The sequence below is a fragment of the Acanthopagrus latus genome, chromosome 11 (assembly GCF_904848185.1).
Source record: "Acanthopagrus latus isolate v.2019 chromosome 11, fAcaLat1.1, whole genome shotgun sequence".
In the NCBI taxonomy this organism is placed as follows: domain Eukaryota; kingdom Metazoa; phylum Chordata; class Actinopteri; order Spariformes; family Sparidae; genus Acanthopagrus; species Acanthopagrus latus.
In genome coordinates this window covers 15018836-15034979 of record NC_051049.1, presented here as the reverse complement: position 1 = coordinate 15034979, position 16144 = coordinate 15018836, and the positions used below count along the sequence as shown (strand labels likewise).

At 43.0% G+C, this 16144-nt stretch overlaps 2 protein-coding genes across 2 annotated transcripts; one reads left to right on the top strand and one right to left on the bottom strand.

Annotated features, from left to right (window-relative positions):
- Window positions 1–508: 508 nt before the first annotated feature.
- Window positions 509–9079, top strand: tmprss9 (transmembrane serine protease 9). The gene is made up of 16 exons (XM_037115486.1): window positions 509–968; window positions 2122–2339; window positions 2436–2563; window positions 2646–2713; window positions 2791–2966; window positions 3113–3157; window positions 3643–3756; window positions 3919–4084; window positions 4197–4471; window positions 4829–4971; window positions 5694–5979; window positions 6072–6185; window positions 6260–6428; window positions 6515–6780; window positions 7187–7323; window positions 8379–9079. Exons 2-16 carry the CDS (start codon window positions 2204–2206, stop codon window positions 8538–8540), a joined length of 2385 nt encoding a protein of 794 aa, XP_036971381.1. The 5' UTR covers window positions 509–968; window positions 2122–2203; the 3' UTR covers window positions 8541–9079.
- On the bottom strand, window positions 9076–11913 carry timm13 (translocase of inner mitochondrial membrane 13 homolog (yeast)). Its single transcript, XM_037115487.1, has 3 exons — window positions 11658–11913; window positions 11200–11268; window positions 9076–10440 (listed from the first exon to the last, which is right to left on the bottom strand). The coding sequence occupies exons 1-3, from the start codon at window positions 11775–11777 to the stop codon at window positions 10342–10344; spliced, it is 288 nt and encodes a 95-aa protein (XP_036971382.1). The 5' UTR covers window positions 11778–11913; the 3' UTR covers window positions 9076–10341.
- Between the last annotated feature and the right edge of the window lie 4231 nt (window positions 11914–16144).

Genomic DNA, 16144 nt, shown 5'->3' with positions numbered 1-16144 from the left:
AAGTATTTGATTGTGATCTCTGGAAGTGTTTAAATGAATAAAGGGAGAGTGTGTGTGTGTGTGTGTGTGTGTGTGTGTGTCTGTGTCTTTTCAAGATAAGCCATTCAAGCCTGTCTGCACACTGACAAAGACACATTTGTGGTCATAACCGTGTTGAGTCTTTAAGTAGGGTGGGGGAATAATGTAAGTAGACTGATTTGTCTTTGTTAGGATTGTTCCTTGGAGGGGGGTGGGGTGGCAGGAAGGATTTGTATTGTGACCTGTGTATCCTGAATTTTGCTCCAAAATTGTGTCTACATTATGAATGACAAACTTCATAAGACAGATTTTTATCCTTCTTCACTTCCTCCCGCTCTCAACCTAAGCGCAGTAGGTCACTAAAGGCACCTTGACTGATTAAAGCGACTATAATCCAGGTAAAAGCACCCAGAATGCCCTGCCAAGGTGTTGTGAGCTCCGGCACCTGCGGCCAGAAGTAAAAAGGCTGAACTCAGGAGGCTTCGCTCCTCCTCTGCTGCTCAGTCACTGTGTCAATGGAGCGCAGACAGACAGCAAACAGAGGCGGCACTGAGCTCAGCTGAAGATCTTTAATCCGGCATCGCTTCTCTCCACCTCGCTGTGATGTTTGGTGCGTAAAGCAGCGGCTGGTGATTCTTGTTTACCTGCAGATTATGGGCGCTCCGAGGTGACAGCAGAAAAAAAAAACGTCTGTGCACACCGGGGTGTAACCAAAAGGATCAGGACCGATGGGAGGAGGGTCGGCCGGGGATTTCTTGAAGCTGAGCCGACGTCCTAAAGTAAACTGAACAGGTGAGTTACCTCGCGGGACGGACAGGGCACGCCCCTCGGCAGGTGGAACAAATAGCGGACCGCTCGCTCCTGTCCCGCGTCTTCCTCCATCCATCGATCTCTACCTGCGAGAGAACTGCGGGGCATCGTGCATGTCAGAGGAATGAGAGGAGAAAGAGGTGAGTGAGTTTACTTCAGAACATAAAGCCTTTATTGTCTGATGCTCCACGCTGATGCGCCTGCAGGCACTGTGCGTAATCTCCGGCAACAGCGAACAATTAACATCCTCATCGAGTCCGAGTGTCTTTTTTTTATTATTATTTTCCTACTACCTGTAAAACTTTTGAGAGGTTACCCAGTTCTAGGTCTGAACTTTTCCCACATCTGATTTGTTATCGCCAGGCAACATGGCCTCCGTGGTCTCTTTTACGCACAGCCGTACAGCCTGCAGCTCTGTCGAGCGGATTTACCGCCTGAAAACAAAACATACTATTCGGTATTTATCGACTGTCTGAAGACATGAACAGACTTATCTTTTTAACAAGTCTGCGTTTTCCAGCCTACTTTGATATTAACAAACTTCTTTTCATTTTTTTGTTTGAGTTTTGTCTGACAGAAGCCTCATGCAAAGCAGTGGAGCACAATACACCTTTTCTATGGTTTTGAGGTCTACAGCTGGATAATGTATCGATATTATACTGTTATCATGCTACAAGACTAAGTATCTTCTTGAAATGTTGATATCCATGTAACATATTTGTTATTTGTTCCTACTTTTAAAGGCTGCATCCCACTAAGTGATTAAGTAATTTTCTGATCTTACCTTCTATTTGTTAAGATACTTAACACTATTTGTGTTAATGTTTTTGTAAAAGTCGTCCCTACACTATTGTCACAATATCAACAATGTCAACATATTTGGTCAGAGATATTGTGATTTTTGATATTGCACCTGGTTCTACAGTCATGAAGTGCCTGAAGTGTTAAGGAAATCTCAAATTACCATGATGTGCGTTCTACATATACAGTATATTCTTACCAATATCAGGATATTCTGCTGTCCTACCTAATCCATTGTATTGTTATTAAAGAGTATCCTCTGATAGTTTAGGTCAGGCCTATTCGACTGACAGCCAGTGGTCCAACTGTGGCCCTTTAACAACTTCACTCTGGCCCTCTGACCATTTATATAATTGGTTAAGTGGCCCATTTATTAGTTTTTGTCTGTTGTTGTCTGTTTTCTTGCATTTATGTAAATATAATGATCATTTTTCAATGCTGAACAAACACTTACCGTTATTTACACAACAGCTGTTACTGTATTTCTACCAGGACTGGATGATTTTGTCCCTCTGGCATTATGATACTGGCCACAGTGGAATGTGAGTTGTGAGGTTGGCGCTGTGAATCCAACATGGAGGTGAAGAAGGATGGAGGAGGGTCGTGGTCTTCTTCAGGAGCATCTTCCGCTCCGTCCTGCTACAGGAGCACCCTTGTAGCCTTCTTCCTCTTCTTCCTCGTTATCGGAGTCTTCGTAGGTCTGGTTATTGGTGAGTCCAGGGACGCCATTGAGCTGTTATACACATGTTGTAAAATCGTGAAGCATATTTGTAAGGGGAGGCCGTTTCTCATGTGTGGTTGTGCAGCCTATCTGGTGCAGGAGCAGCATTATTTCATGGAGACCGTGGAGCTGAAGGGTCTGAAGTACGATCCTGTTCTGCAGGATGAGAACTCTGGTTTCTTCATCGTGCTGTCATCCGTTTTAAAGTCCAAGGTTAGTCCAGGGTCTGACTATGTTTCGAGCAATTTTTCCTGTACAAACTATTAAGTTGTACATTTTTTTAACTCTCTTTCAGATTAAAAATGTCTTCATCACCTCATCAATATCACATCACTACATCGATTGCAGTATTGTTGCCTATGGGTGAGTTGAAGCTTAAACTGAAGTAGATCATTCACACCGAGCAAGAGACAACATTTTCTGTTCTCCTGTCTTCCCAGTAACGTTAACGGTGACGTGATGACGACGTTCAGACTGGTCTTCAGGGTGTCCAAGGTCCAGCAGTATTCAGACAACTTTGTTCAGGACTTGCTGCGAGCAGGGCTCAGCTCAGCTATGCACGGTGGACCACTGGAGGTGCCAGAATTTGGAGAGATCAACGCTATCGTCTTACTGGGTAGTGAACTGAACTGTCATCAGCTGACTGTCTGTGGGCCTGCGAGTGGATGTGTGTAGAGGGAGTGATGAAAACAGGCCACAGCTGTATAAGATATTGTCTCCACTGTCCTCACAGGATCTAATGATTTTCTGTATCACTCCCAGGAGCCAGCGGGAAGTCGTTTTATGCGATCGGCGATGAGATGATAGGTGAGCGAATATGTTGTTCATACAAATAATCCTCCAGCATGTGGACACCCACATTTTTGGTCTGTCCCTGCTGAAGAATGAGCAAGTATCCTATCATCTATACTGTCCTTAAAGTTAAAGTGAGCTAAATCTTTAAAAAAAAACCTCGATTAACTTTCAGACTGCAAAGGGCCTGTACTTTTGAGTATATTTTTGAACATAATAATGACTGTGGATTTTGTCCCCCATCTCTCACATTGGAATCACACTAGGAATTGTTCTCTTCATGCAGAAAGAAGAGTGTTCTAACACAATGTACTAATGTGCATGAATGGGATTTGAAAAAAAATGTCCTTTTAAAGCCCTGTAATATTTCTTAAATAGCACAATTATCCTTTTTGCATCTTTATACCATAGGTGAAAATGAATATATTACTATTATCTAGAGTTTCCTCTCTTCTGGGACTCTCATCTGGCCATTTCTTTCCATCATGTGTTGTCTTCAGCCAGGTGTCCTGACAACACCTTCACATGTGACAACGGAGAATGTGTCACCAAAGTAAACCCAGAGTGTGACTTCATCCCCGACTGTGCAGACGGCTCCGATGAGGCTCGTTGTGGTGAATGACTTAAACTTCAGATATACTGCCTTCCATTCAATCTTCCTCAAAAGCACACCTGGTTGCCACACACTGCAGCAGAGTGTACTGGCACTGACAGGTCCTCACTGTGTGGCTACAGTCACGAAACCTCATCTCACATCATCCGTCTTCTCCCCTCAGCCTGTGGCACACGTCCCGCGATGGGGACTCGGGTGGTGGGTGGTGAGGATGCTCGGGAGGGGGAGCTGCCGTGGCAGGTCAGTCTGAGGTTCCACGGACGCCACACGTGCGGAGCCTCCATCATCAGCGAACGCTGGCTGGTCAGTGCAGCACACTGCTTTGAGAGGTAGGAAGCAACCTTTTCTATGTCATCGAGGAGAATCTTAACATGAAGTGAGTGTGCTAGTAGGGGCCAGCATGTACATTTTAAAGTTCTGTCATCTCTTTTCTTTTTATAGGGACACTGACCCCAGAGAGTGGACGGCCCTGGTCGGAGCCACGCTGGTGAGCGGCGAGGAGTCCGAGTCCAAAACGATAAACATCAAGAGGCTGGTTGTGTCTCCAGACTACAACCCCATGACCACTGACAACGATGTCACCGTGCTGGAGCTGGAGACGCCGCTCACCTTCAGCTCCTACGTCCAGCCTATCTGCCTGCCAGCCTCGTCTCATGTGTTTGCCCCCGGACACAGCTGTATGGTGTCAGGGTGGGGCGCGCTACACATGTTAAATGGTGAGTCCACCTGCGGGAGTACAGTGCAGCAAATATTTTATTTTTGGTAACCAATACTATGACCCAATACTGAGTCAATATTTTAAGATTTTTTCATCATTTTCATAATTTTCCAGAACAGAAATTTAAACCAAATAAACATATATGCATATTTTAATGCTTTTTAACGTTTTTTAAGGTCAGTTTGTGTATCAAGTCATGAAAATGCAGACATGTTTGGTTTACTTAGTTTGTTTAAGCATGAAAATCAAACAATGAAGATTTCTCTTGTCCGATAAAAATGTCATCATAGTGCACCTTTTTAATATGGACTATCTCCTGTGTTGAAATACGATCCTGTGTTCTTCTGTCACTCAGCTGAGGTGCCTCCCTCGCTGCAGAAGGCACTGGTGAAAATCATCGACTCCAAGGTGTGCAACAAGTCCTCCGTGTACAGAGGGGCCGTTACTCACAACATGATGTGTGCTGGATTCCTGCAGGGCAAGGTGGACTCCTGTCAGGTCAGTGCTGTTTCACTTGGTGCACAAAAAGGAGGCTACAATAGCTCAGGCTATCAAATTACATTTTCTTACAAAGCGCTCTTGGCTCAGGGCAAAGTTTGAATCCATACACTGATGATCTGTGTCTTCTTCTTCTTCCTTGAAACTATAAGTAGGGTAAAAACTGTGTGTTAACTATGGTCCCTCCCTTAAAGCAGAGGCCTGTAGGCTTTTGCTGTTATGTTTGTCGCAGCGTAACAGGATGTGTTCTGTTAATGTTACAGTGAGAAAAAGTAAACACAGCGCAACACATAACCCGCTAAATGGCTAAAACAAGTATTCATGATTGACATCAATGTGACGTTTATCTCAAGACATATATTTCTTTATTCTTTGCCCAGCAACCCTGAAGCTGGTTGCAATTTGGTGCGTTTTCACAGGACAACTTTCACGTTCAAGTCATCTGCCCAGATTTCACAGTTTATTGATTCATTTTGTGGTCTATAACATGTCAAAGAATGTGTGGAAAAATTATACTGACAATTTCCCAAAGCACAAGGTGATGGCTTGCTTGGGTTTTAGACAATAATGCTTCATTTTCTAGCATGTATGCTATAATAAAAAAGGCAGCAAATGTAATGTTAAAACATATTTTGCCATCAATTTTCCCTCAATCAGCTGATCCTTGCAGCTCTAAACCGATCTTACATCAGAGTACCAGAGGTCTCGTGTTCTCCCTGCAGGGTGACTCTGGGGGGCCTCTGGTGTGTGAGGGGGCCCCAGGTAGGTTCTTCCTGGCTGGCGTGGTGAGTTGGGGTGTCGGCTGCGCCCAGGTCAACAGGCCTGGGGTTTATTCCCGTGTCACCAAGCTCCGCAACTGGATTCTAAGTCACACAGATCCCAGCCTGGTCCATGAATACTCCCCTCATGTTCCCACTGCACCAGTTACTGTGACAGGAGGAAGCTTTAACCATCCACCAGCGCCCAGGACCACTGCCATGGACGTGTGGCCTGCACCAGCACTGCCTGGTAATAGAGGGAAATATATCATTACCATTAAGAAACAAAGTGATTCTATCACAGTCCAGCACTCACTCTACATGATCTGTCATGTTTTCCAGCATTGAACTGCAGTGGAAACTTCCAGTGTAGCTCCACCACCTGCATCAGCAAGGTCAACCCGGAGTGTGACGGAGTCCCGGACTGCCCCAACCAGGCCGACGAAAGAAACTGTGGTGAGTTCACTTGTCTGAAGGGAAGGAAAGGAAAAGGAAATTATTAATTATTCTGACGTGTGTCTTTGTTGCAGACTGCGGTTTACGTCCGGCGCTGGGCTCCCACAGGATCGTGGGGGGAGTAACAGCTCGAAGGGGAGAGTGGCCTTGGATTGGCAGCCTCCAGTATCAGAGACTTCACCGATGTGGCGCCACTCTCATTCACAGCAAATGGTTACTCACAGCAGCGCACTGCTTCAAAAGGTACTGTGTGTGTTTGGATAGAGACTTACTGAAACCACGTGATGCAGCCCAGCGGCACACAGTAACTCTTCCATTATCACCCCCAGTGATTCAAACCCCACTAACTGGGCTGTGAGTCTTGGTTCTGTGCTGCGCTCCGGGGTAGGAGCCGTGGTCATCCCCATCCAGAGGGTCATCATCCACCCGGCCTTCAACGGCACCAACATGGACCACGACGTGGCTCTGTTGGAGCTGGCAGTCCCAGCTCCCATGTCCTACACCATCCAGTCTGTCTGCGTCCCCTCACCGGTGCACCGCTTCCTGAAGACTGCAGAGTGCTACATCACAGGCTGGGGATCCATGAGGGAGGGAGGTGAGATCATTAAAATACCACCGAAATCAGGAGCAGTTTTCTAGAAAGCACGATTGCAGAATGATGTGAACATGTTACAGCAGGCTTTACAAATGGAAATCATTATTCATAGTGAATTTTAGCAAGCGTCTTAGTTGTAAAGACGTGGGTGAAAAAGAAAATTCATGTCCTAAATTCAAAGCTATGCTTCGAGCTGCAGTGCAGTCAGAAAATACTACATTTTTAGAGGAGTAAAAGTCTTAGGATCCTAGAAAAAAGAAAAAAAAAGCACAAGTAAAGTATAGATACTCATTACTATGTTAGTCTCCACTCCTGATGCTAGAACAATGGATGTGTATTAAAACTGGTTTGTAAACCTCACGCAGAAGTGTTGTAATCAGACCCACTAATATGATATCTTGCACAGGTTCATTGACCAACCTGCTGCAGAAAGCCGCAGTGAACCTCATCGACCAGGCAGACTGCCAGCAGTCGTACGGAGACGTGCTAACCACTACTATGATGTGTGCCGGCTACATGGAGGGAGGCAGGGACACCTGTTTGGTAAGACGCAGGACGACATTTCACTGTATAGACTACACACATACCGTTTTAACACAGCCTGGAAATGGGCCGGGACATCTGGGTGCTTCTGTGCTGGCAGCAGCTGAGCGGTAAGATTGTGGACCAAGATAAGGGAGAGCAGAGGAAGAAGGGCTGTGGCTCCGATTTTACAGTGGATGATTAACCAGGTCACAACGATGAAAATGTAGGACTTTACTCTTAAGAGTTTTCTAGGATAAAGTAAAAGCATTTGATTAACACTAAGATATTCTAACTGTGGTGCAGACGTGATGGAGGAGCGCTGCTTGTTGAGGAACATTGCAGCACTTATGTGAGAGATGCTTATCTAAAGAAAGTAGACTTTCTTCCCCTTCAAATACAGAGCCCCCCTTCTCACCTGCTCCCTCCCTGTAATCTTCTTATGTAAGGAAACCCACATGCATTCCTGTCTCGGTCAAAGCACCTGGCATCTCAGCAGCGATCCAAGTGACATTCTCTTTGTACCTTACTCTTCTGCTTCATCACTCATCCTTAATTATTTTAGTCTTCTTACCATACTGGAGACCTGAGAGCATTGTGGTGATTTTAAAGACCTATTAGGCTTTCTCGTTTTATTTCCCTTCCTTGAGTATTGTTGTACATGTTCTTGAGCATGTACAACGTCTTGAAAGTTGAAAAAGCTCAAAGTCTGCGACAAAGGGAGCTCCTTTCTCCAACAGAAAAAACTGCTCCTGAAACACATCATCAGTAATCATGCTTTGAATTCCCTGACTTTGTGACATCACACTATGACACCATGTCACAATTTGCATAATTTATGCCTATATTCACACTAGAAGGGAAGCTGAGCTGGCTCAGGCATGTGTGAGCTGACCAATTAGAGCAGACTGGATATTCAATAGATATGGCCTTAAAGACACTGATGTATATTTTGAGCATTAAAGCATGTGAACCTATTCACATAGTAACCCAAAATAATATTATGAACCTGGAAATGAGCATGTCTTCCTTAATCTGACAAATGCTCTTTCTCCCCTCTCTTTTCCACCATCCAGGGAGACTCTGGGGGGCCGCTGACCTGCCGTCAGCCTTCCGGCCAGTGGTTTATAGCTGGAGTGACCAGCTGGGGACATGGATGTGGGCGAACTGGTTTTCCAGGGGTTTACACTCGAGTGACTTCCATCAGGAAATGGATATCTACATACCTGTCTTTCTAGGAAGGCAAAACAAAACAAAACAAAAAAAAAAGGGAGCTGGCAAAAACACTACAGACACAGGACACAATGGATCCTCCTGCTACACCTTCTCCAGAAAAACTGTACTGTACAAGGACTCAAAGGCCACTAACACATAGTTTCCATGGTATTGACCTGCTGGTCATGGGTGCTGTTTGTAATACTGTGCAATCACCTGATCTGGGAATATCCTCTTTCATAATTTACCGAAGAAACAACTGTGTCTTATGGATGTCGTACTAGCACATGCATATTTATTTCAGTTATTTATTTGCCTGAAAGTTACTGTACATGGTGTTTTCATTTTGTGTGGGGTTCAGAATATATGAGGTGCATTTATGGGTACGTTTGCTCGTCTTTTTGTATCTGTTCTTAGATGCAAATGTAATAATTGTTCCTGAGAGGTGGGTTTTCTGGGGGAAATGTAGTTCTGTGTGAAAAAAAGAAAAAGTGGTATTGGGTTGATTAAAAAGGCAATTCTGGTGATGACAGATGTACACTAAAAACCTTCATTGGCAAGATTTATTGATTGTTTTATTTTTGTTTTTTTTCCATGAAAATCATTCAATTTGCTCACAATCACACCGCAAAGAATGTTCACAGGCTTTTCTGGCTCTTACTTTCCTACCAAAAAAAAAAAGGACTGTAGTTCCCAGACATTTGACAAACCATGCACACAAAGCTGAGAGAGGTTCAGTACCCCGTGTAGAGCAAGGCAGACCCTGCTGAAACAAGCCCACTACTGTGGAGGGCTGCAGATAGAGTGACAACTAAAAAACAGGTCAGACAAAACAGTTTTGTTCTCCAGGCGTACTTTGATATAGGACTGTTTGTAGGCTTGTGAATGTCAGGTTGACGGCTGTGAAAACACCAAGTTGCTCCTCAAGGTGATTTAAGCAGGTCTTTTAGAGTAAAAGCATGTTAAGGAGAGTCTGGGTTGTCCCTTGAGGGCACCCGCTTGTGCTACTTTCTTTCTAAGGACAAATATTTTGTCTCTCTTTGAGCACAAACACAGTGAGAAGAATGGGAAGCAAAGCTGTGCACAATGCTGGCAGCTTCAAGGAGCAACTGTATTGACTAAGAGGATGTCTATGGTTATTTGTATTATGTGTGCTAATTATACAGACTCCTCAACACAAGACACATTCAACCTTAGTGTGATGGCAGGAAGGTGTCGGTATTTACTGCCATCACACTGCAGTAAACACATAATATTATACTTACTACAAAAAACAGTAGACTAATGTGAGATGAAGACCCAATCTGTCCCTTTGTTTTCTCAACTGCTATTAAGGGGGGCTGAAATGTATCCCGGCATGCAGTGCACGAGACATGGGGTACGGCCTGGAGAGATCACCGGGGGGCTAGCACATCCATACAAACACATTCACACTTTTATGTTCACTCCAACGGGCAATTTAAAGTTCCTCATTCTCCTGACTTTCATGAATTTTCAACACGCAGGTCCAAATTGCAGCTTCTCTTATGTTAACCAGAGGATTAATTATTTATAACATAAAAAGACAAATAATCATACATTTGTTACTAAACTGTTCCTCAGAGCAAAATGAAAAATGTCCACAGAAGACATTGTTATGGCTAGAGTCCACAGGCTGTGCTTTCTTTGCCTGTCCGTGAGGTATTATGACAGAGGGTGGTGGTGTACTGCTGCTATGGGAATACAGTACACACTGGTGCACAGCTCCTGGCCTCCAGCGGCGCGCTGTGCTCCTCCTCAATGTAGGCAGCAGCCTGACGAAGGGAAGGGTGACGAGAGGGATGTTCACATGCGAGCTCTTTCCCTCTGTAATCTGGAGTTGTATGTTCGGGACACGGTGTTCCAGGCATCCATATACCGGTCCATGCACATTGCAATACATTTCTGTGGGGACAAAAGCAAGGACATTTACACTCTGAAGAATCATTTTTAAATTCTGTAGCAATTCGGCATCTCTTGAGTCAAACGAATGTTAATGTTCATTATAAATCAGCCTGTTGTATTGGTCTATTTCATATTTAAAAACTGGTCAAAATGTGAAGTACATTTTCCCAGAACTTAAAGAACAAGTTCACCCACAAATGAAAATTCCGCCATCATCTACCCACCCTCGTGCCAATGGTAATTTTGAATTGTTTTGTAGTCAACCAAACATTACTGAAGCTTAACGGCTAAAGGTGCAGCAGCATTCCCCTAAACTACCGAAGTAGATGGGGACTTGCTTTAAAAAACTGGAAAAACATCAAAGATGAAAAATGTGTGCGATTTTATGTTATATGTTGTGTTTTTTTGTAGTATGTTTACAGTTTAAAAAAAAGTCCTCATTTACGTTAGTTGTTTTGCTGTCAAGCCATCGGTCCAGGTGGGTGGATAACAGCTAAATTTTCAATTTTGGGTAAAATCATCCTTTAAGTTTTCATATTCAACCTGCCTGTTGTCAAAAAGAAAAAAAAAACCCAAAGACAGAGTTCACACCGACAGAAACCACAGAAAAGCAGCGAGTCTTCACATTCGAGGCTAGAAGAACCAGTGGGTTTTAACTGAAATATGGATTACGCAGTTTCTATGTAAATGCATCAATAATAATGGTTTCAGCTTTAATCTAAAAAGTACATTTTAAACACATTACGGCGCGACACCTACCTGCTCAGAGTTGTCCAGCGTGCTCCCAGGTTTACCTATGCACTTCTTGAAACATTTGTCCGTCATTCTCTGAAATATGAAGACATCAATCATTTATTATCATATATTACTGGACACGGCAGACAACAGAAGTTCACAACACAACCCGTAGATAGCATGCAGGTTAAAAGACTCTCAGGTGGCTAAAACTTGACTTTGTTACAAGGTTCATGTGGTCAGTCAAGGTTGGTTGCACGTTCACGTTAAGTTGCATTATATCAACAGCGTTTCAATGACTAGCTAACGTTGCTGCTCTTTGAGTTATATTTCAACAACACGGTAACGTATCGCCATGCAACATTACGCCAGGCTTTTCATACCATCTACAATACATGCTGTCATATTTATTGACCTTACTCTTCCATGAATCCAGTTTTAGGGGAGTCCTGCTAGCTTAGCAGCTGTGTCCAGTGATTTACCTGCAGTAGCTCCTGTGCATTCGCCACCGCGATCTGGACCTTGACCTGCTCCATGATGGTACCGGTGTCCACCTTACCTCCGGATCCGCCTGCTGAGAAGTCTGAACCGAACCCGTCCATTTCGCGACCTTTATTTTATCTTTATCGACCTGCTTTGACTGCACGTGTGGACAGCTACGGCTAGCTTCGGCTCACGCAAGTTTCCGATGCCCTTGACAGCAGCGGAAGACTGCTTACGTCATTTCCGTGTCGGGTACGCTGACGTGGGAAATGTAGTTTTCGGGGAGTTCGCATATATATCGAACACACGCTGCCAAAAAACCTTTTCTGCGTGATATTTTTAAACACAGAGTTTGTCATCAACACAAATACGCCAGCCGCCATTCTTGGCTTTCAGACATATGACACTTCTCGTAGCAAATAGTAAAGAGATATATTCTTTGTCTGAGGAACTCGATCTAGACAGAAGTCATGCATCTATTTTAAACGTTTTAAGTGTATGCGTGTCATATCCATAAATGCAAGAGAACTAAGAGACCTCCAAATATTCACGAGTTCAAACATGATGTGAAATTGTACATTGGAACTCCAAAAGGACTGACAAATCAGAAAACCATAGGGACGATGCGTATTTACATGCCTTGAAATCTTCTTTTTGATATAATTATCAATATTTCCGGTCCATTTTTTCTTTCTTTCTTTCTTTCTTCAAGATACGATTTGGTTTCCTTGCTGTTATCATTGTTAAGATGTGATTGATTGATAAAGTGAATTGAACGATGCCCGGACGTGCTCGTACCCATGTTTGCCACATGGTGGAGATATACTCCACTGAACCAATCGGTTTAAATCTGTTGTTTTGTCTTTTTTCAAGTACGCTAGCAACAGATAAGCCAACCTATAACTATTGTTAACATTTAGTTCCTTTATGTGTTATTTAATAGTTTAATGCTCACATTTGTAGAGTTTAAGTTTTTTAGATATAATACTACATGTAGATATAATGTCACACCTTTATTTAGAGGAGAGCTTAGAACTATTATGTCTGCTTTGATTGGTTGTACAAAAATGCCAAGCCAAGCCATACCTTTGTTTGGTTTTGGTTTTATGTTTAGTATTTGTTTTATGTTTTGTTGTTTTTTTCTTTTGAGGGGTTTAGTATCAAAACATTTCTAGCAAGCAGCAGGTATGTTCAAACATTAAAAGTTCCTCCAAAAACATCCTAAACAGTAAGACACAGCCTGAACTTACACCTAACTATGTCTTTGCTAATGTTCAGTAGGTTGTTTTGTTTTGTTTTGTTTTGTTTTGCTTTGCTTTGCTTTGCTTTGCTTTGCTTTGCTTTGCTTTGCTTTGCTTTGCTTTGTTTTGTTTTGTTTTGTTTGTTTCTTTTATTTAACTGGCATTTGCATGTACACACGATGTATACATGCAATCATAAAACATAAACTAGTTAATAATAATTTAAAAAATACTCAAAGAAAGTACTTCAACATTGTTAAATTAAATACAGTACTTGAGCAAATGTATTTAGTTACATTAAATAGAGGTAGGGGTGGTAGTACATGTATTTCCAGGACTTCATAACAAGCTTTTATCTCATGCTGATCCTCCACACTGGGCTGTATTGGAAGATAAATTAAATACAAATGAAATAACATACACCAACGATGAGTGTTTTCAATCCTCGTATCCACTTTATCTGTTGCTGTTTTAGCAACCTGCCTGTGCAGATGGACAAAATAAGTAACAATTTCAGTTGAAACTAAACTGGGTAACTATGTGGAAAGCAGGAGGCGACAACATAAATAGAAAGTCCCAAGAACCTCTGCATTGTTTGGTGCTGAGGCGTAGGCATGAGGATGACCCCCTCGCGGGACCCCTCTCCTTATGTTTCAGACAGGATGACCTCACTGAGGAGACCACCTGCCTGGAGGGAACAAATATGTAGTACAGTGAGTCTGCAGGCAACAAAGGAGTGACGGTTACTGTCATCCAAACAGGCAGTCTGTGAGAGGCTTGTTGCGATGCTGGGGGCATTGAGGAATAATTGTGGGGGGTCCGATTAGTGGCGTGCCTGCCTAAGAGTAATTAATGACCAGTTACACAATGCTCGCACCCACAGCACATCCAAACACACACACACAGGCATAAATCCGGTGACCGGTTTGGCTCAAAGCCACTGCGCTGAATGGGGGGGAAGGGGGGGTTGTGTTAAAGTGCAGCAAAATGAATTAACCCTAGATTACAATCATGAGTTCATTAATCTAATCTTCTTAAATTCGTAATCTCCTTTAGGCACACTTGTGTATATGAAAGCATTTGGCGCAGCTAGCTACAAGGGACACTTCAATCCACACTGGCAACAATGGTTTTTGTGAATTACCAATGAGTGTGTTTATGGTGTCAGACTTTGAAGGTTACACAGGAATGTTTAGTGGGTGTTTTAGGGCTTTCAAGATTTTTTGGCGACCTGAGGTATTGTGAGGAAACAATGGGGAGTAGTGGGCAAAAAGGAAAGCTGACTGAAACGCGCGCACACATATGCTCATATTCGCAGAGACTCAGACAGAAGTGGCAGCAGCTTTTAATCTTCAAAAGCAGCTGCTGAGTGACAGTAAGAGGGAGTGAGGGAGATGGAGGGAGGGGGGCGGAACCTCAGCAGTGTGGCATCAGCTCTGGTAGTGTTTGTGGTGTTGGAGATCACACGGCTCTGTGCACAGACTGTCTCTGCCAGTTCTGAGAGAAAGAAACTGTCCCAAGAGCCTCCAGTGTTTGAATGAAAAAGAGACTTCAAATGCTCATACTGTCACGGATCCATTTGTAACTGTTTCAAGTATGTGTTCAATTGTCTTCTCTGCTGGCTTCCATGAGGCCTTTTTTCACAGCAGACATTTCAACTTGTTAGAGCATGAGAAGCATAGGTGAAACTATTAACAATGACTCGGCAAAGAGCAAGCATGCACAATGGCGAGGCACACCTAAGTGGAAATGCAATCGAGCTGCTATTAATGTCACTGCACCTGCAGGCATGTTGGGACATGTACCGACAAAGACTCCTGCACTGAGATGACACTTCATTCTTCAATCTGCTCCCTATATCTCCTACATCTATCTTAAAGTACTCAGATACTTCTCGCTTTCGCCTTTCTAGTCTTGAGTGCATAGAATATGTGCACACAAACACACACGTCGTGAAATTCCACGTATGTGCAGACTGACTTGGCTCGTTCTGACCTCATTCTTGTCTTGATAGCTCACGAGTGCTTAAATCCCTCAGAAAATGCCAAGAATTCAGCCGCAGAAAAGATCTCATGGTCCTCAGATGGACTTTAACCTGCCATCATATGATCGCTAAGACTGTTTATGTGGGAGCTGGTGAGTAGATGAAGACTGTCGCTCAGCTCAGCTTCAGAAGGATTCAGCTGTAACGATAACACAGGGGACATGTTTCAGAGGGTTATCTAATTATGTTCATGACCATGCACATTATGTAATCTGGTTTTTAAACTCAGTGTGTTTAAATTTGATGAATCATTGCTTCAGTAGGCTATTTCTCCCCCAGTGTCTGATTTCTGGCAGTGTGGCGGTGTGGAGGCATTCAGACTTCCATGACTGGCTCGTAACAGTTTACAGAAAGCTTTACTGTTGACTGAATAAACACAATTCAGCTAATTCAAAATCATTCTGACACAGAGCCACATATTTGGAACAAAGTTTGCTTCGACTCTCATTTCTTTTAAATGCAAACTAAAAGAGTTTCTTCAGCCAATGCTTTAAACAAATTTTTGGGGCAATTTATACATAACTCTCAATGTACCGTATTCTTCTGTAATCTATCTGTTGTGTGCTATTTTCACATTTTCCAATCTTTTTTATATGTGTTCATTTGTGTTACCATGTGTTTTCTGTCTTAATGCCTTGTTGTGTCGTATACACATCACTTTGGCCTGCAGACCAGATCAGTTGTCTTGATGTTGAAAGGTGCAATTAAACCTGCTTTGTCTTTGGTGCTACAAGTAGTGGAAGAAGTACTCAGATCTTTTACTTAAGAAGAAGAATTGAAAGTACTCATTATGCACAACTGGCCATTCCAGAATAACATATATGTAGCCTGATCCTGTTTTTTTTTTTTTTGGTTTGGTAGTGCATGGTACAATTAGTCTTTGTTTAGTTTTCTTTAATCTCCTTCAATCAGCACTGGACAGTGTGCACCCAACATCCCCCTCCCCTCACAACACTACTTCCTCCTTGCACAAACAAATCTACCTCTGTTTCAATCATACCTGTCCTTCCTTAAACAATGGCATGTAGGAACTACTGTTGATTCTTAGGCAAGGTCACATGAAATGCAACTTAAATGTTATCCATGTGAGTATGCGATTAACAACAGTTGAAGTGATGTAAATGATGATGAAAATGATGATTGTATTCAACAGTAACACAATTCTGCATGTCCCAAACTATGCATTGAATGATTCCCACTG